Raw genomic sequence first — 19,591 nt, 5'->3', positions numbered from 1 at the left:
GATTCCTAATAGAAAGCTTCTTGCCAACCGTTTTGTTATTTTTAAATAAGGCTATGCAAAATTAGGAATTATGATGTTTTTTCTTTTCTGAGACTGAAAAATTTTAACGACCAAGTAGAAATTTGAGGTGAAACAAAGTACAAGTAGCATTCTCTAAAGGTTTTATACTGTCCTTATTAGCTTTCTGAATGCTTTTGAAAACCTGAAGGCCAAGGGATGACAGAATCTTGAATTATAAAAGCCCCATTACTGTTTTAAAATGATTGAATGGCTTTTTATCTTTGTGTTTAAATTGTGAAAATTTGATTAATGATGCATTGGTAGGTGACCTGTGACATTCCTGCAAATACCTTCCATAAAGAAATGATTCGGCAGTAAGATATTAAGTGCTGTAATGTTTACAAAATACGTTTATTCTTGATAATTCAGTAGAATTGCTAAATTTAAGCTATAGCATTATCTGTATTGTTGTCTTTACAATCTCTTCATTCTTCCGTTCTTAAGCAGATATAAAAGTATACGTCTCTAAAATTTGTACATGAGAGGCTTTCTAGTTTTATTTTGAACTGTCTTGTTAAGGAAGGATTTATATGCTGGTGTTGAAGCAGGACAGCACTGGGCATGTTTTCTGCTTTTGAGTAAACTATCTGGGTGTGATAGTTTGCTTGCAGTGAAGTTTGACTCACTGTATCTGGAATCTGTCAGAAATGAGAGCCTGAAAAGGTCATGACAGATCACTAAAGATAAATGGTTAAGGGAGAATAGCTGTTAAATGAAACAAATGGCTTAACTTGTTTGGTAGTGAAGGAGCTGACCCTGTCCAGTAGTGTAAGGACCATAAAAATTCCCTTTTTATAAAATCCTGCAAACATGTATTTTTTTTGATGACAGTACACTGACAATGGGATTTTTCTGTTCTAATTATTGTTTAAAAATCAAAGAAATCCCAGTGAGGTATTCAAAGTTTGGGCAAATGGGCAGCATCAAAGCCTCTAAATAAAGTTGAAATAATTGTATATTGTTGGTTTTTCTCCCAAATGTTTTTAAGATATTAAAGGAGCAATGCTGGTAAAATAAACACTGAGGTGCTATTTGCAGTAGTGCTGCAGAGTGTCAACATGTTAATCTTGTGCAAGTGACAGACTGCTCCGTGCAATCTGAAATGTAAAAAAAAATATTTTTTTTTTAAATTTCTCATCAGTAACTATGGTTTTGGAGATATTCTGCGTTGTTTTAGTGATGGTCAGTTACAGAGACTTTTCTCTGAGCAGTTTTGTGTGTCATCAGTTCTATGTAGCAGCCATGGCAAAGCGACGTTTTTTCTATAGAATTTGAAATCGTCGCCTTGCCCCCTTACTGACAGTACTGATGGTCTGGTAGCAGCACAGGAATGTATTGGCTGTCTGGCTGGCCGTTTGATGGTTGCACTGAAAATATCCATGTGGTTTTGGGAAAAAGAGTCCCAGTTTCATAGGCTGAACGCAGAAGAATGTTTAAGCGCATGCAAGTATTTATTTTATTTGAATAGGTTCTGTACTGTATTTTATTTTACTTGCATAGAACAAGTAGCAGTAATGTGAGCTATGTTTGTGAATTGGTGTTTGCATAGTGGTACTTTCTGAAACGTTTTTAGCTGTTCAAGTACTGTTTATTGAATTTGAGGCAAGATTTCCTGAAAATATCAGAATAAGCTCAGTTGTCTGTACATTGTGCGTAGCTCTTGGTAGAACACAGAGATAAGTAAATGACAAGGGGAGGAATGACCCTTTTGACTGACGTTTTTATTACAGCTGAAAGCTTTAGCCATGGCAGTTTAAGGTCTGGGTTTTTACGTTTTAGCTAATGTTACGGTGTAATACACATACAGTAGTGTTCCCAACATCTTTTACAGAGGCTCAGTTGTGTTGTGAAGGCACAAGATATATTTGCTTTTGTACTACATTAGCAAAACTAAAAGCAGCATATTGTCTTGGAAAACTGCTGCCAGAAAGTATTTCAGAAGGGGCAGGGGACAGTTGCAGACCCCAACAAGGGAAGCAAGAACAGAGCAGTGTTACTGGACTACTACAGCGATGACATTTCTTTTGCTAAAATGAATGAATAAAAAAATAGCTGAGGAAGCATTTTTACTTCTTTTCTGAGTATGACTAATTTGTGCGGTGATACCGAGACTGTAGAAACCACATATATAATACTGTTTTGATTTTAGGTTTCAATACTTACAGATTGTGAAAACAATAACACAAAAAAGACAACATTCTTTGTCAATGTGCTCTTCGGATGTGTGTGAGCTTAAGCCAGTGATGTCGAGATACAGAAATAATGGATGAAGTATACAGCAACAATTTGCAGATAAAAATAATAGAAGTTAAAGTGTATTTTACATGATAAAAAAAAGATGAAAGAGGAGGAAGTCTGTTACATCTGAGATGGGTACAAAATCCATGCTTGGTGAAGTAGCCTCTGCAGAAAAGATTGATGCAATGGGGAGTGACCTTGGCTTGGAGCAGGAGCTGGTGATGTATGTATGAGCATCTCTCTGCTAAATGGACCCAGATTTGTAGCACTAATATACATGGAAGCCCAGAACCAAACTCAGGATGGCAATAAATCAACAGCCACTTTGGGTGTCATTTCTGGTTTATATTCCACTATTGTTCTATCACTTTAATTCATGTCACTATCATCTGTTCATCTGGAACAGTTTTATATAATTTTCCAGTGGAGTTACCTGACAAATCCTATCAAATTAACAAGGTACATTAACAATATTGACTGACTATGAATTCTGAAGTTACGGGACCATACTGTGAAAATTTTTAAAGGATATTTTCCGGGGTGACTTCTTTTTTTTTTTTTTTTAAAGAAAGGTGTAGGGAGCAAACCTCACACACAAAGAATTTGCACATTTATTTTTAGAACTTGCTTTGACTTCTTTCATTGAGGAAATAAGAACTTATATCATCGTCACATATTTTCCTTAAACTACAGAAAATGCCATTTTGAATAATTAGCCACTACAGTGAAAAAATAAAGCTGATTTTAAATAATCTGTCCAAAATAAAATTGCAAACCAAAATGAGATCTGGTTACAACATCAGCCAGCTCACGTTACCTAGTTCTAACAGCCCTTGTATTAACTGGACTCTTGATACAATGCTTAATTGAAATGTGATAGCTTTGATGTGACGTATGTTTAATGACAGAGTGCATTCTTGGATTAATAGAACAGGGGAGGGAGTTGGTGGCATTCTTATCACCTGTCTTAGCAGCCAGGGTTAAAACGAAGGTTACCTTGTGTGTAGTGGAACAGACTGCAGCAAGAAGGCTGCTGTAAGCAGGTGGTGCGTGCTATCTGTATGCTTGGATTTTACTTACATAAAATACAAACGTGGTTTGCTGATTCTGCAGCAGTGACCAGACTTTAAGAAACATTGACTTAATTTTGGAGAGCTTGAGAGAGTTGTTCTGAGTGTGGCATCTGATGTTTATTTTGTCACATCTCTTAAAAGTTAAATCGTCGGCTCCTTTTAAGTTTTTTTGTGCTTCAGACAAGCCAAGTATAAGGTATTGAAAAGCACTATAGCCAAAAGCCTCAAGAGGGAAAGGTTCTCTCTGCCATTTTTCCAGAGGTGCAGAAGTGAAATTTAAATACTTTTTTTCCTCTGGTACTTCCTTTTTGCCACTGTATCATGAGCTCCACCAGTAAGTCATGACTTGAAAAATGTAATTATTTTTAAGGTTCCACACATCTGGTGTAAAAAGCAGACTGAGAAGTTTGTTCAGCCATGTCAACAGACACTACACAATGAGCTTCTGTTCACCAGTGCGGCATAGCAGGACGTTTGCTTTGTACTACCGTGATGAAAACTGCTGTAAATTGCAGTGAGCATCCCGGGGCAGGTTCCAGCACACGGGTAGCTTTCAGCCTGCTCATGCAGCATCCCACTGGAAAAACACTCCTTTCATGAGCTCGAGAGAGACATGCAGAGGGATAATAGGGTAGGAATTTTCTACACTCCCTCACAAAAGGTCTGCTGTATGATTCTGCGCATGGAAGCACGCCGTGTATCCAGGTCAGCCTACGCACAGCAGGAGCGAAGCCGGAGCCATCTGGGGAAGCCCGTGTTCAGAGACAGGGCCCGGTGCCTGTGCCAGGAGCTACTCAGATCCTCAGCTTGCTTTCAAAGCAGCCTAATTAGAGCTGGCTTTAGGATGCCAGCAGTGTAAAAATGCACAGGATCTCTGGGACTGGGCGCCTTTGTTTATGATTATCTGGTTAACACAAAGACCGTTCCTGTAATACCACAGATGTGTGTTGTCCTCTCGTATAGATTTTATAGTATAGGAGGTAGAATGGTGACGTTGTGTGATAGTGTCTCCTACATATAATAGAGATGATGGAAAAAGTAGCAGTATCTTTGTATAAATCTTGCAGTTCGTGTAGCTGCTGTTTCCGGAGGAGCTCTGTACGTGTTGAGAAGAATTTTTTCTGGGATGGTTTTTTTTCCTCATTGGTATGCTTATTTCCAAGCAAGGCAGGAGAATAAAATGCAGATTATCAATGCACTTTGATAATCATTTGCTTTTGGTTTCAAAAGCTCCCGTGCTTTCAAAAAGCCCAAATGGGCAATATACTTTCATCCCATTTAAGATTTATAAAGTGTGTCAAATGACTGATATGAAATCACTTAAACAGATCACTATTGTGGCTCTCTATTCTTTCTCATCTCAGGTATTTCTGGAGACAAGGTAGAGATAGACCCTGTTACTAATCAGAAGGCCAGCACTAAGTTTTGGATTAAGCAGAAACCCATTTCAATCGATTCTGAACTCCTCTGTGCCTGTGACCTTGCGGAAGAAAAAAGCCCAAGTGAGTAGTCCTTTTTATTTATGTTCTCTCTTCTCTCCCTCTCTGTATGTGCTAGATGCCCAAAGAATTATTGCTACCATGTCCTTTCCTTTTATAGGTGTATTTTATTCATTATAGGATGTTTTTAATCTGACTTGATTCTGTTGTAGAGAACATAACATAAACAGATACACATTTTATGAGTGTCCTTTAAATGCCGCTTGCAACTAATGGCATCATTAAGAGTGTTTCTTGCCCACTATCAGTAGCTGCTAATATTGTCATACCAAGGAAACTGGTTTTGCCTAGCTGGTGTCTGGCCCCATAGCTCGGTCGTCAAATGTAGGTTTCCACATAATTGCTTTTTTTTTTTTTTAATTCTTAATATCTGGAAAGGTTTTAAACAATTTCTTAGACACAAATGAGGATCTGAGACATACAGTAAATATCAGCACAGTCTACATTTGCTTCACTCGTGGCTACAGGATCAGCAGAATTTTGACGTGTCACACTGGGAGTTTTGTTTCATGAGAGTCAGGAGCTGCCTGGGCAGCAGTGATAGCTAAACCAGCTGGAGGATGCGTTGGACATCCCAGTTCAACCAGTCTCCAGAAAAAGGGGGGTAAAGATTGCTGCCTTCAGAGTACAACTAAAAAGCTGGTGCTTTTGCTTATTGTATCAGTAGAGTAATGAGAGTCTAAATTTGTAAAATTTGTTTTAAAAAAGCACAAGACAGGCCTGAGGGGAATCGGGCAATGTCTCCCTGTGGTGTCAAAATATAACTATCTCCTGTCAAAAAGTAACTGCAGTTCTAAAGCTCAGATGGATTTTATTACACTTGCACTTGTCCAGGGTAGAGATGCTAAATATTAAGTACTTATCTGCAAGGTGACGGAGAGGGAGAATTATGTGATACATATTTACAGAGGTAATGATCTGTTGGATTCTTTTGGAAGAGTAAATTTATGGCTGCCACAGATTTTATCAGCAATTATTGAACTATATCCTTCTCCCCTTCATTACCCCTTCCTATTTCCATGCTTTTAGTCCAGTCACTGCCTTCCTTTTCTGTCTCTCCAGCAAGTCTTTATGGTCCTTGGGAAGGCATGATCCTGGGGAAGGACATCGCTAGTGACCAAGCAGTCCAAATGTGTAACAGTTGTCTTTACAGGGCTCCAAGGGAAGTGATCTAGCACAACTCTATAACAGATAATTGGCAGTCAGCAAAGGCCACAGCAGAATCTGCAGTACTTTTAAATGCCTAAGTGCTTGATTTCCAGTTGCACCTCAGACCGATTTTTCTTATTAAAGGTGTAGTTTTGCACTTGTAAATACATCAACACCTCTGGTTTTGTAGCCATGTTTCATTTCAAATGCAAATACTTGTGGTAAAATCATGCCAGCAAAATGGGGCTGTATTTGAAAATGCAGCCTCGAAGGTCAAGGTTTCCACCTCACACTCCCACTAACACACTCACGTGAGACCTTCAGGCTGTCCTTGAACATCTCTGGTGCTGTGTTCTGGAGGGGATGGGGGCTTGGCAGCCCCAGAGGCAGCCCCCGCTCTTCTGGGAAACAACACTTGTATCCAAATGCAGCAACTGCCACCACAGGGAGAAATAAGGGGCAAAATTTCAGCCCCCAAGTGAAGTCTGGTGCCAGAAAGACAGTGCCTGTGAGTGGAGACCATTACATGAAGAATTGTGGTCACTTTTGAGAGGATTCTGACAGGTTATGACAAAGGTAATCTTTATGATACTGGGATTTTATTTACTCATTTTCATGTGGCCATTCATAAAGTTTTCGTGTTAAGTAAGCGTTCAACATAGTTTCAAAAGGAGAAAATAATTCCCCCTGAAATCCACTGACCTCTTCCAGATCCATCAAAGAAAAGTCATTATTTTGGGTCAGTAGGAGAGACTCTTAGTGTGACATCTCAGAATGATGCATTTTGGGGAACTCTTAACAGCAGATCGGTATCTCTTGAATTTTAAATGGAAAAAAGTTATTTTAGTAGCATAAAGGAATGAAACTCACTGTATTTCACAAGTTTTGTCTGTGATTTTTATCAGCATAGTGATATATGTTTGTAGCAGAGTTTACATCAAAAATTATTCCTGGATCTTTCTTGAATGAATTATTGCAAAGAAAGAGAGGCTGAGTGAAGATAAGGTGTTTGAGTTCTGCAATATATTTTGTTTCCATGTTTTTATCTCTTGTAACACAAACATGCTCCGTTTCATCTTTCAGAAGTGTTCTGCACATGTAACAGGGCTTGTACAGTTACACTGGGGGAAAACAGTGTATATTATTAAACTGACTGCATTCCCCAGACGTTAGCGATTGGGGTTATAGTAAAGTTGGGTGCTGCTTTGCTGAGCTGACATGTTGTATTTCTGAAGAGCAGGGAAGGGGTTTCTGGAGCCTCCAGTTGTGGCCGGCCATGCTTTGTAGAGGCTGGGCAAGGGTCCTTGTGAAGGGAGGCTGGTCACAGTACAGCTCAGTACAGCTGAAGCTTTATGGAAAATTTGTTTTCCTGCACATGGTAATTAACACAGTTTAATATTCAGTTAGGTCTGACTTTCTGTAGACTAACGAGATTTCGGAGGTTTTTACTGGTACTTGTCTACAGAAACATAAAAATAGAAATTGTATATAAACGTAGTGGGGGTGCTCATGCTTACTTTCAATTAAAGTTTTATCTGCAAAGACAGGTTTGTGAAGTGAAGCTTCAGTGACACTTGTGTGTTAAAGAACTTGACAACTTCGTAGATCACATGTTGTGAATATCTACAGGAAGACTTGAAGCCGAAGCTTTCCTTTACTGTACGTTAACAGGACTTGGAGCTGCACTTAGTGGAAATGGAGAATGGAAAGAGAAAGCTTTGGCATCTAATTTGTCATTAGTGGGGGTATCATAGGCAGGAATGGCTGATGATTTTTGTTTGCCCTTGTAGTAGGCCCAGGTTAGAATTTGAATTTTTATTTGTAAATTAAATCAGACTCCCTGAATTTAGACAGAGGGAAGAGGTAATGGCCCTGCTGGCTCGATCAAATGCCATTAGAACCTGGAAACACTGTGTATAAAATGCTTGTTTAAATCAGGTTCAGTCTGATTATCACGAGAGATTCTGAATGTTTTGAATCTTGAAAGGAAGCATCCTATCATTGAGAAATAAGATTTAAACCTTAATAAAGTAGTTGTCATTTTTATAGCTGAAAAGAGCTTTGTATCTCAATTAAGTGTACATAATATAAAGTCTTAAGGAAGCAACATAATATGTTTAATACAATTACATCCCTTTGCAATAGTGTAATTTAAAGGAAATCTGATTCTGTTAATGTCTCTTACATTATTTGGACAAGGGAGAAACTTCAGTGTCACTAACCACTGCCTCTCCTACAAAGTGCACTGTGGACAAAGCGCGGCTGTGACTGCCGCGGTGTCGCTGTCCTTCTGGGGGCTGGGGTTACCAGCTTGCCTTGGCACCTGGCACTGGTGCTCACGGGGTTTAGCAGAGCTCAGGGGAGGTCTTTCAGTGGCACTGAGACTAATTGGTTGGGCAGACTTACGGTTTTCAAAACACATGCGGTTTTTTTTCCATTAAGCGCACTTTATGACGGCTGCAGAAATCAGATTTATTTGATAATTTACTTGAAACATTGAAGAAATGTTCTCTGCAATCGTTTTTCTGTTTGTTTGTTTGTTTTTGTGGATTTTTGTTTGGTTTGGTTTTGGTTTTGTTTTTTTTAGTAAAGCATATACATCTCAATTGCTTGGTCAAAATATCCTTAATATTAAGGGAGTCTAAACAAAGGTGTTCTGTAGGTCATGGAGTACATTGGTAACTTCAGTTTGTAATTTAATTGCCTGCTTTGCACCCTGCAGCTTAAGATTTCCTTTAAATTCTTATTCCATTGTTGCACTGGGGCTTAACAGAGTGTTAACCTGGTAATAGGCACAGGGCCTCCCCATTATATGTCTTGCTATCGAGCGGTTCTGCATGACTAGTTAAAAAAGATGGCAAGAAGATTAATGAAAGCCGCCTAGTACAGAAGGGGGTAGGTACCTTTGCAAGACTTCTAGCGAGGAGATATTAGAGCTGAACCAAAGCTTGGCTTTTTCTTTATCCTGTGACCTTTGAACCTGCCTTACTGTCGAGAGCTGCCAGCGGAGCCGACGTTTTGATTGATGTTGCAACACGAGTCAGTCTTTCCCATTGAATTCCACATCTGCACGAAAATAGCTTTTCTAGCAGTATTCATACTGGCTGTAAGTGATAGCCAAAGTGATGGCTGAAATGCTTTTATGTAGTTTTCATTTAAAGCTGAAGGTATGTGATGTTTTAATTCAGTATCAAGTTCCTCCAGATTACGCACGTTGGGTAATACTAATTTAATGAATTCATTATTGGATTGTGAAAGGACTAAAAGCATACAGAATGTGTTGGGAAGCATGGATTCCTGCTGCTCAGGGAGCTTAAATAAAGATGTTGCATGTTTGTTCATAGCCCTGCAGTGGAGCCAGAGCAAAGAGCCAGCAATTATCCAGGCACTGTGCAAATGGTGCACAAAATATTGTGCGGTAGTTCCTAATATTAATGCTCCTGCTGTGAATAACGCAGTCTGTGAAATAATAGAAGAAAAATCATACTTGATAGAAGCCTAATCACAGATTCTGGTCAAAGGATAAAAAATAGATTCAGCAGAGAAAATGTTACCAAGACTCAGGCGTGGAGTGAAAGAAATCTCAGTATGCAACAGAAAGAAACGAGTCCAAATGTGTGTAGACGTGTTGTTTGCAGAGTGGCTAAATGCCGCAAAGGGAAGGGAGCAAAGTCACAGATGGTGCTTGGTTTTGTCGTATTTTCCATTTTCTGTGGCAGGCTCAGGACTGTGCCCAGGTTGTTGGCGGCCAGCTTGAGCCCTGGCAAAAGGTCAGAGTTATTGGAGACTTGCGAGCAGCCGTCCGTGGTCTGCACGCTGTGCCGTGCCGGGAGCTGCTCTGCCTTTCCTCTAGCGCTGGAGCTGGCCACTCAGCCGTGTGTGTTTGGCATCGGTTCGTACAATTTACACCCCCAGAGAAGCAGCTGGCAGCAAGGGAAGCTCAGCCGAAGGAACAGCTTCGGCTTGGTGACCGCTTCAGTGTCCACTGCTAGTGGCTTGGAGGCAAGGGCTGCTCCTGCCTGGGTACTGTACGCAAGGCAACTTATTAAAAACATCCACTAGTGAGTAGCCTCCTCATAAAAGTACTCTGGAGCACTATCAGGAGCGTGCATTGCCTCATCCTTTTAACAAATATGTTTTGTAGCCCTATTAAAAGGGGTCTTCATCTATCCTGTCAAAGCTATTCTGCTGGGGTTTTTTAGTTTAATTACACTATCCAATTAAAACTCCTTGCTGCATTTTGATTCGCTTCTCCTTGGGCTTGAGTGGATATGACATTTACAAGGCTCGCCTTTCAAGCAGACAATAGCGTGATTGATGAGGTGCAGACGCAATGAAGGAGGCGATTGCCATGTGGAAACACTGCTTAGTGCATTTTGATTTATTTATCATCTTTTTTCCAAAACAAGGTGCTGGTGAAAAGGTTTTGGGCAAGCCTGAGTTCCACCTCGATTTTCACCATTCTTGCAAAAATCTTTATTAGTATTCTGCCTTTGGTAATAATTCAATGAAGAAACAAAAGGCTTCAGAAAAAAAAATCCAGATGTGTGAATAGTTACCATAATTTAACATAAGTGGTCTTTTTCAGGACATCTAGAAACAAGACATCCACTAATAGCAATGTTTTATAATAAACTTACAGCAGAATATAAAGACCTGAGTTGTGGGAAAAGTGTTCTTGAAATACGCTGCTCCCTGAGAATGGAGCGGGCCAGCAGGACTGCAGCTTTCTTTTCGTAACATTCATAACATTTGTTCCCACTTCAGTAACGCCTGGTCTGAACTCCACATTTTTTCCACTGATGTTGGTGGGTTCAGGATTTCATCCATAACTTTGACTGCGTTTGCTACCTGTGGAGGACAAATCGCCTCTAAACAATGCACCTCTTGGATGAGTATGCCTGGCGTGAAGTAGGCCTAACCCGCCTTCATGCTCAGATTCCTGTTCTGTCTCCATCGCTGGGAGAGCCGCTGCTATGTCCCTGGCAATCCAGCCACAGCTGTGCTGCAGCTTGTGACATTCCCCTGCAAGAAAACATCTAAGTTTTCTTGTTCATTAGAGGTTGTCAGGATTGGTGTTTTGATGACAGTGCAACACTTGCATTTTTGTAGGACCTTCAGGCCCTGTCCCAGGGTCACGGCATCATTTTTTGATGTAGCACATACGGATTTAAAACAACAGAGTCCCTCCCCAAAGCTTTAGAATAAAAACCTCAGGGGCTGATGAACAGACATGCCCCCATTTCATACCACATTTAACTAAACTTGTCTTTGTACAGAAACATTGCTTGTCATGTGTTTTATTTTCATGGTTCCTTGCCTGTTTACTAGTATATTTTTAAGTCTTTGTAATCCCTTCTGAGTCTGTGAGAAGAGATTTCGAGGTTTGATACTGTGGTCACAATTTCCAAAGTGGTGAAAATGATGATAATGTGAAATGATGCCCATAAGTAGTTCTTTTCTTCAGAGAGGTCTTTCTCTAGCTCTTTATTATATATTATATTATGTATGTATCTTAATTGTTGACTTATACTTTATGGCCCTGTAATGACAAAGCAATCATCAAGGTGTATTGAAAAATTTAACATAAATTTGCATTTCCCTGTGTTTGTTTTCTATTTTGTTTGAATCATAAATATTCTTTTCATCCTTCATCTAATTAGTGATTTAATTCAGCACATGCTGTTTTAAAGATTGGCACGAACAGAGGCTTTTGATACAGTCTGATTTTGGCGGAGATGGGAAAGGAGGAGGACAAACTACTCCTCGTCTTGGCAAGTTCAGTAAAGAAGTTGTCTTTTCCTGTGCAATTCCACATCCTTTCAATGTTTTCCAGGCAAAAAGTGTGGTTTTTAGATGCTGATAAAGAAAGTGCATTACTTCAGTTTAAAAGTGAAAATTTGTTTTCACCTGTATAAATTAAAGCACAGTGGAGCACAAAGTTTTTGTGTATTTTCTGAGATAGAAATTTGCAGATTTACCAATGAGCATGTACGTATATTTTAGTCAGTAATTCTGGAAACTGTTTTCCAGCAATATTTCTCGTCTGCCTCATGTAAACACAAAACCAATGGAATTGTGTGTGTGTTGGGGGCTGACATGCAGTAGGGAGGCTGCTATTTACACAAGCACTGTTTCACCAAACACTGTGAGAAAGATAGGTTTCCAGCCACGACCAGTAGATCTGCATGCGGCTGTGCTTCTGGGTTTGGAAGGATTACTGTTTATACCGTAACTAGCCCCTTCCTTCACTTTTTTGTCAGTACAGTAATATTAAAAATTAGGAGATATGCCAAGCAATTAAATTTAAGACATCGTGCTGACAGTGAGCTCTCCTCCTTTTCAGTGAATTAGCATTTTCCCTTTCTATCTGAGTCTCTTGCATGCCTTTCTCCAGGTGTAACCGCCTGGGAACCTGTTAGCATTCAAAGGTTAGGAAAGATTTGTCAAAATACGTTCAAAGGGCACCAGTGATAGGACGCTGTTTCCCTGCTGTCAGAGGGACAACACCACCACAAGGCATGGCAGGAGCGGTGCTGGCGTGGGGCAGTGGCACAAGCAGGCCTGGTGCGGCAGGGCTGGTGGAGCCTGCACGTCTTGGCTGCAGCGTGCGGGGCGAGGGGCCAAGCAGATGTTCCTGCAGGTGACACAGGGACACCACCCTCAGCATCTCGCATGCACCCGGTCTGTCCGGGCACCAGGGCCGAACCGGGTGACTCCCCTGGCGTAGCAGAGTTGCCTGCAGAGATCTGTTGAGCTCATACTGTACACGTGGCAAGAGCATCTGATAACAGATGAGTTTCTGTAATTCCACTTATCAGATAAATTTATTTGAAAATAACATGTATTTTCTGTTGTCTAGCCAGTAAAATCGATTGCAAAATACTAAAATTTCCCTGTTCAGTTCCCTCTTGCCATCAGCCTCTGCCACCTCGTCGGTAGGTGACTGTACCTATCTACATGCACACGTGCCTTTGTCCCGGGGCAGGGCAGTGACAGCTGCTGCAGCTGAACACTTGTGTTTCAAACACAGACTAAAGGACACATTGTTCATGCAGCAGGCACTGCGGTGAAGTTGTTCATACAACATCTGCGTTTGTTTTAATTCTACCATCAAGTATGGCAGAAGCCACTTGAGCTACTGTGGTTTGTTGCCAGATATTCTTATATGGAAATATAAAACCATTGAAGTTCGTATTGATCTCTGAAGTGTCAAGGATGGTGTTCTATTGGAAAGTGGTACATCACATATTTAAGCACTCTTGGAAATGGAAATCAATCTCACAGTTCATAAATTCCATCTGGCTAGAACAGTAGCAGAGCAAAGTGCCAGTTATGATATCAATGAACTAATATTTCATGCTGTAAATAGTATAATGTGGACATGGGAGCACATAAACATAATACTATAATGGGGCTTTCTAAAAAAAAGTCTTTTCAGCTTCTTTCCACTAAATCACCTGGCAGGGTGTACGACGCGTTCCGCAGGCTGTGCTGCGGGCTGCGCACAGCGGGGCAGGCACCGCGCGGTCGGTCCCTGCGTGGGGGCAGAGGCAGCGCTGCCGTCCCGTGCCACGGCCGGGCAGCTCCGTGTCTCGGCCAGCACCTGCCCGAGAGGCAGGGACCAGAGCAGCTTTTGTCATGGATGGGTAGTGGGCAGGGACACCGTCCTCAGGTGTGCCGGGGATGGGCCCTGCTGCGTGCAGGGGGCCGCGGGGTGCTGGCTGCCACGAGCGCAGCGCTGGGCCCTCTGCGGTGTGTCCCCAGAGGGACGGGGAGCAGGGTGAGCTCTGCCTCCTGCTACAGGGTGCAGCAGAATTGTTATTGGCATCTGTTGCTCTAATTGTCATCAAAACAGCTGACTCTTTACAATCTTAAAATAAGTCCTCAAAATAAAGTTCTGTGTTCTGCTTCTGTCAGCTGTATAAATGCTTTTGCCAGAAAGGAGGAGCAGATCACTGGTGTAACAGAAAGATGGGGATACTGGGGAGGGTTTCTTCACCAGGCATGATGAAAGCTGTGGTCTCGCTTAATTTTTGTATTAATATTTCATTCCGTGGCTCTCTGCCCCACCTCCACTTGGTGATGTATGGCCGAGCAGCAGACTGTCAGCACGCTGGGTCTTTATTCTTTCCACCTCTGGTGCAGGTTGTGTCTCTACCAGAACGGGAGCGGGACTGCAAACCCATCCCGGGCTCCCCCATCTTGGTGAAGGACCCACTGGGCGGCGGTGTCCCCGCACCGCTGACTTCGCTGGGCAGTGGGGCGAAGGGGCTCCCAGAGGTGGACTGGTCTGGGGCTGGTGAGCACAGCCCCTGGCACGGTCCGTGTGCTGCATGGGCGCCCGCCCGCACCCGCTGGCCTGCCGCAGAGCACGCGGCTCCCCGTGCTGCCCTCGGGGGAAAAGGCAGCTTTTCTTGCACTGGGGGCGCGCTGGGGGTGCAGGCAGCACTAACAGACCTCCCAGCAGTGTAATCCGTGTTGGTAAAACCCCTGTGGGTTGGTAAAACCCCTGTCCTGCAGCAGCAGGGGGGGCGAGCCTGCCTCCATTTGTGAGGTAGATGGCAGGACTGGCAGCAGGCGGGGGGCAGCTGGTCGAGGGAGAGCCGTGGGGACTGCAGCCCTCGTCCAGCAGGCAGCGGGGCTAAGCTCCTGGTGCCCCCCGTCTCCCTGCCCTCCCCACCAGCAGAGCTGTCCCGGGGCCTGCGGCCTCCGGAGCAGCCGGGCCGGGCTGGGCAGTGCCAGCAACGCCTGCTCCTGGGGGAGGGAAGAGGGGAACGAGCATCCGAGCCAGGGGAAGGGGTCCTCGTTCACACGCTGAGGAACCGCCAAGGAAACTTCCAAAACCAAATACAAAAAACCTCTGTTGGAATGCTCCAGACCATGTTTTGTGTGATCTTTATTTTATTTTTTAGCACTTTCTGGAACTGTGCGTAATGCTAAGACGTCCAGGGGAAGCTGTCGTGGCGTGCCGGTGGTGTGCAGTGCTGTGTCATGTCTCCAGGAGCAGTCTTTCAGAATCGTAAAGATGCTGAATTCAGTCCCAAGCAGGAGTCGGGCGTGAATGCATTAACATACTGATTAGCTTGCAGCCAGGAATTCCCGCATTTTTAGTACCACCAAGGCATCATTTGTCAAGTGATTTAAAGGGTTTTTTTTTTTTTACTATTATTATTAGCCAATTTTTCAATATAGAATTTATATTCCAGATTAGTGCATCATAATGGTGTTTAATTAACATGCCACAATAAAATACGCACGTCTCAAATTTTCTGGCCACGGATCTGGGGCATATATCAGTCATTTTTTGGAAATCTGGAGAATTAGATAATGTAAATAAGATTTCAAATTAGCTTTCCTTCATGAAAGATGTGAATTTACAGTAATGTGGCTGTTATTTTATGGATTACTAACTTTGACCTTTGAACTGAATAAATTATGTGAAAACTGATGGAAAAGTATAATGTATAGAATATGCTTAATTTTAATTTTTGAAGCCATGAACGTCTGAACAAGTGAAGGATATTTTGCCTTCCTACATGTTTTGCATACAGAGCTTTATGCTAAAGCCGTGCCTCCTGTCCTGCCTGCAGTGCTGGTAAAGGTCACCAGTTTCTATGCCATTCTCCAAAGGCAGCCACGGAGGCTGGCCTGGCTGTCATCAGATCGAGTCCATTTAATCACTTAAAACCTCCATTTGGGACTGAGCAGTGAAGCCTGCCAGCAAAGCGCTACACAGATAAAAATTACAGTTCTACTTTAATTTTGAGTGTTCTGCTTGTAGGAGGAGAGATGCTTAGTTTCGTAGTATCGTCGCTGCATCCTTTTTGTATTTTACAGTGACATTTTTCCTTTGCCTTAAGCAACTTGAGTAGGTTTGGGTGTTGTTTTGGGGAGAGGATTTTAGAGTGATAATTCTGGGGTTAATTGACCTTTTATTTTAAATATAACACTTATCTTCTACATTTGATGATTATACAGTGAATAGTTACATAAAGTAGTTCTAATGTGGTAGTTTAACTGAAATATGGTCTTGGGCTGAATGGGAGCTAACTAGCCATTTGATAGATTTTTGCATTTCCTGCAGTGGGGATGTGATGGGAAAATGAACTTTATTGAATAGAGTTCAGCTGCTCCTGTAAGCCACCACTTGCCTTAAATTGAAATGACATGAGAAGCCTGTCAGCGTTTCATTACTTCCTTCTGTTGTGCTGATGGTATGCTAAGATCACCATCTGTGTTTTTCTTCTGTCAGGCACACAAGCTCTGCGGAAACTTTAGAGGAATATTCTGAACATTTTTTTCTTATCTTTGCAGGTCATGCAATATTTAAACTTACATATCTAAGCAATCATGACTACAAACACCTTTACTTTGAATCAGATGCTGCTACTGTCAATGAAATTGTACTGAAGGTGAGTATTAAATTTTAACGTGACCCAAAATTCTGAGTGTTTTACCACTTGTTAGACATGAAAGTATTTCAGGAGGTTCTAGAAATACACGGATGGTGCAGTGCCTGAGGAGCACTAAGGTGCATCTCACTTACCAGAGCATGCCCAGTGTCTGTTACTCACTTTTCAGGCAGCTGTGCAAGAGACTACCTGTTTTGTGTACGGGGCTGCCTCTTGGACTCAGTTTCAGTTAAGAGATGCCAATCTTTGGCTGAGTTTTATCGGAAGCTACCAAATTCCATTGTGTCTGGGTACTCTGCACCTTCAGACACGTGTCCAGGTCTGTGGGCCACCCTGCCGGGCCCCCCGAGGGCCGGCGCTGGGTCTTGGCAGCCAGTGCCGGTGCTGCTCAGCGGTCGGAGGGCTCCCGCGGAGCGGTGCGCTGAAGTAATCCTCAAGGCCGCCGGCTGATGTGGGGTTTATGGCGTCAGCGCCGGCTCAAGCAGAGGGCAGGAGTTTCCCAGGATGGCACTTTGTACAAGGCAGACGGGTTATTCCTCCCGCCCCGATCCTTTATCAGAGTTGTTTGCTTTTCTTGTGGCTCAGTGCAGAGACATACTGATTTACTTTCTGAAACAATTTTTCATAACACTATTGGAAGATTAAATTTAATTTTCTGCAATCTAGGATTTTTTAGCAATTCAGAATTTTTAAAATAGTAGTTTTTGCAATCTGTCTGTTATGTTTGCTTTTATCTTCTGTGTGAAGTTCGGAGGACTGCTAAATAACTGACATATGACAAAATATTTTTTATTAATAACACAGGTGAATGTTCATTTGCTCTTACTACTTCATGGATTGTTAGGCCAAATTCTTTTGTTCCTACTTAACCCTAAATAAACTGTTGCAGTCTTCAGAACACTTGACAGGTCTGAGACTGTTCCTATAAGAAGTCTAAAGAAGTTTTGCTGTGAATAGCATGAATATTCAAGAGAGAAATATTATTGAACAGTACTTTTTTTCTTAACTCGCAAATTGTTTATAGAGAATATTTTCTGGTTTCGTGCATAAGTTACCAGTTTATTTTCAATTCCATCAGCATTAAGAGATGCAGAGAAATCAGACTTTTCAAATTAGGCTTTTTACATGATCAAGTGAGAAAGACTGAGACTTTATTGACCATGAAAATTCCCTATATTTTTATGCCTTCAGCTGTAATATGCAATGAAAGTGAAACACTCTACAGTGCATAAAATTGTGCAAGTTTTAAGCCACAGCATATTAACCAGCTAATGGCAGACCAAAGGGCATTTTTATCTTTTTGATTCTTGCATTAACCTTCCATTAAAATTATCTATGTGATTATCACAAAGCACTGGAGATAATAAATTTAGGGAATAGCAGGCTTGTTAAATATCATTTAAAAATGCTTTCATCAAGTAAAATGTGCCAAAATACAGGGAAACTATGAGATTAGCTGAGTATGCAAACATCATAATGAAAGTATTATTTTTATTAAAGCTGATAAAATCTTTTATTGAAGCCCATTACTATATTAGACCAGCATTGTGGGTCTTCATGACTTGCTGCGTTCATCTGGAGGCTTGGTAAGGAGGGTTGGGTGAGCAGAGAGGGGTGCTCAGCACCCAGCCCCCAGCCCAGGCCACACTGCACCCACCCAAGGAGCCCAGGAGGAAGGGCCAGGACGCGGCCCCATGCAGCAGGGGGCTTCTCCTGAAGCTCCGAGCAGTTTCTGCTGTATTTTTGCCATTTTTACTAATGCCTTGTCCAGAGGTATGAGGGTCTATGCCCTCCCTGGGCTGCTCCACTGAAACAGCAAAGAAATGAAACATCACTTCGTGTCTTGCAGGTTAACTATATTCTAGAGTCACGAGCAAGTACAGCCAGAGCAGATTATTTTGCTCAGAAACAAAGAAAACTGAGCAGGAGAACAAGCTTTAGCTTCCAGAAGGAGAAGAAATCAGGACAGCAGTAACACCTGGCCGTGAGGAACGCCTGTCTGCTGAATTCGGAGGAGGAGACGCTCCATGCAGCCCGGGAAGGTGGGAGCCAGGACTGCGGTGCTCCGGCTGCCAACAGGCAGGAGCAGCCAGGAAAGAAATCTGAATTATCCCATCTCTCACAGTTGGAAGATTATCCCTCTTTGGTGATGGGAAGTCTCCCCTGTGACAAAAATAAAGAGCCATATCAGCCGGAAAGAAGACTGTTACGCTTCAGGTTCCTTTGATTAGAAATAAGAGAATGACGTAGACTGGCATCATTTAATTACTGTATTATGTACAATCACAAGAAGAGATGTGATTACATATTATTTCACAGCCTGGTTAAAATAAATTATATACATCTGTAATACACCCACATACACACAGGTATTGCTTGTGACATGATCAAATTTCTAAAAACAAAATGTAGGACAAATGTATCCATTTTTACTATTAATAAACAGATGTAATCTTTTTCAAGGTCCATATGATGCACAGTTCTTTTGGGGGGAGGCTGCAGTCCCAGATGGTTACACTTCTGTTGCTGAAGTGCAGGAGGCAACCGTGAGCCAGGGAACAGCAGCCATTGCAGGGGATCTGATCTGTGAAGAAATGTTGAGACAGTCAGGTCTCTTTTGCTTCATTTTTTTTCAAAAATATTTTTCTTTAACTGTGCTTTTCAGCTTCGCATACATTGTATGGAACATTATTTGCTGTAGTCAGCAGGATGTTTTGAAAACCAAGGCAGCGTCTCTGCAGCTAAAAGGAGAGCACCGCCCTGCCCCTGGGAGCGGCGGGGTCAGCGCCGTAGGGCCACAGACCCGCGGCCATGCAGGGTCTGCACTCAGCCAGACAGCTGGCACCTGGGCACTGGGAAATGCCTCCACCTTTCCTCAGAATTATTCTTTAAAAATAAAAACAAAGACCTACTTTGTACTGGGATTTGTAACTATTCTGGCCTTGTCTGTCTAACACATCAGGGAACATGTGAATGGGATTATGGGGAACCAGAGCTGCATTTTTGGTTCAGTTCACCAGAGGTGTCTTTCATAAATCTCTCAAAGCCACTGAAGCTGGAGCTCTCTGTGCTGCTGCAGTGGGTTTTGTATCAAGAAAATGCCTCCCATTCTGAGAGGCCGTTTAGAGCCCAGCTGACGCTGGCAGGCTGCGGCACG

At 42.2% G+C, this 19,591-nt stretch overlaps 1 protein-coding gene across 4 annotated transcripts in view; it reads left to right on the top strand.

Moving 5' to 3' along the window:
• Window positions 1-18,900, top strand: part of MAPKAP1 (MAPK associated protein 1) — a 105,943-nt gene extending 87,043 nt beyond the window's left edge. For all 4 annotated transcript variants that reach the window (XM_040531580.1, XM_040531581.1, XM_040531582.1 and 1 more), the window contains 3 exons: window positions 4,736-4,873; window positions 16,337-16,434; window positions 18,284-18,900. In XM_040531580.1, the coding sequence (XP_040387514.1) occupies window positions 4,736-4,873; window positions 16,337-16,434; window positions 18,284-18,409 (362 nt within the window). In that variant the 3' untranslated portion in view covers window positions 18,410-18,900. The remainder of the gene's footprint in view (window positions 1-4,735; window positions 4,874-16,336; window positions 16,435-18,283) is intronic.
• The last annotated feature ends 691 nt before the right edge of the window (window positions 18,901-19,591 follow it).

The sequence above is a fragment of the Cygnus olor genome, chromosome 19 (assembly GCF_009769625.2).
Source record: "Cygnus olor isolate bCygOlo1 chromosome 19, bCygOlo1.pri.v2, whole genome shotgun sequence".
In the NCBI taxonomy this organism is placed as follows: Eukaryota; Metazoa; Chordata; class Aves; order Anseriformes; family Anatidae; genus Cygnus; species Cygnus olor.
Note: the sequence above shows the minus strand (reverse complement) of the source record. Positions and strands in the feature narration are given on the sequence as shown.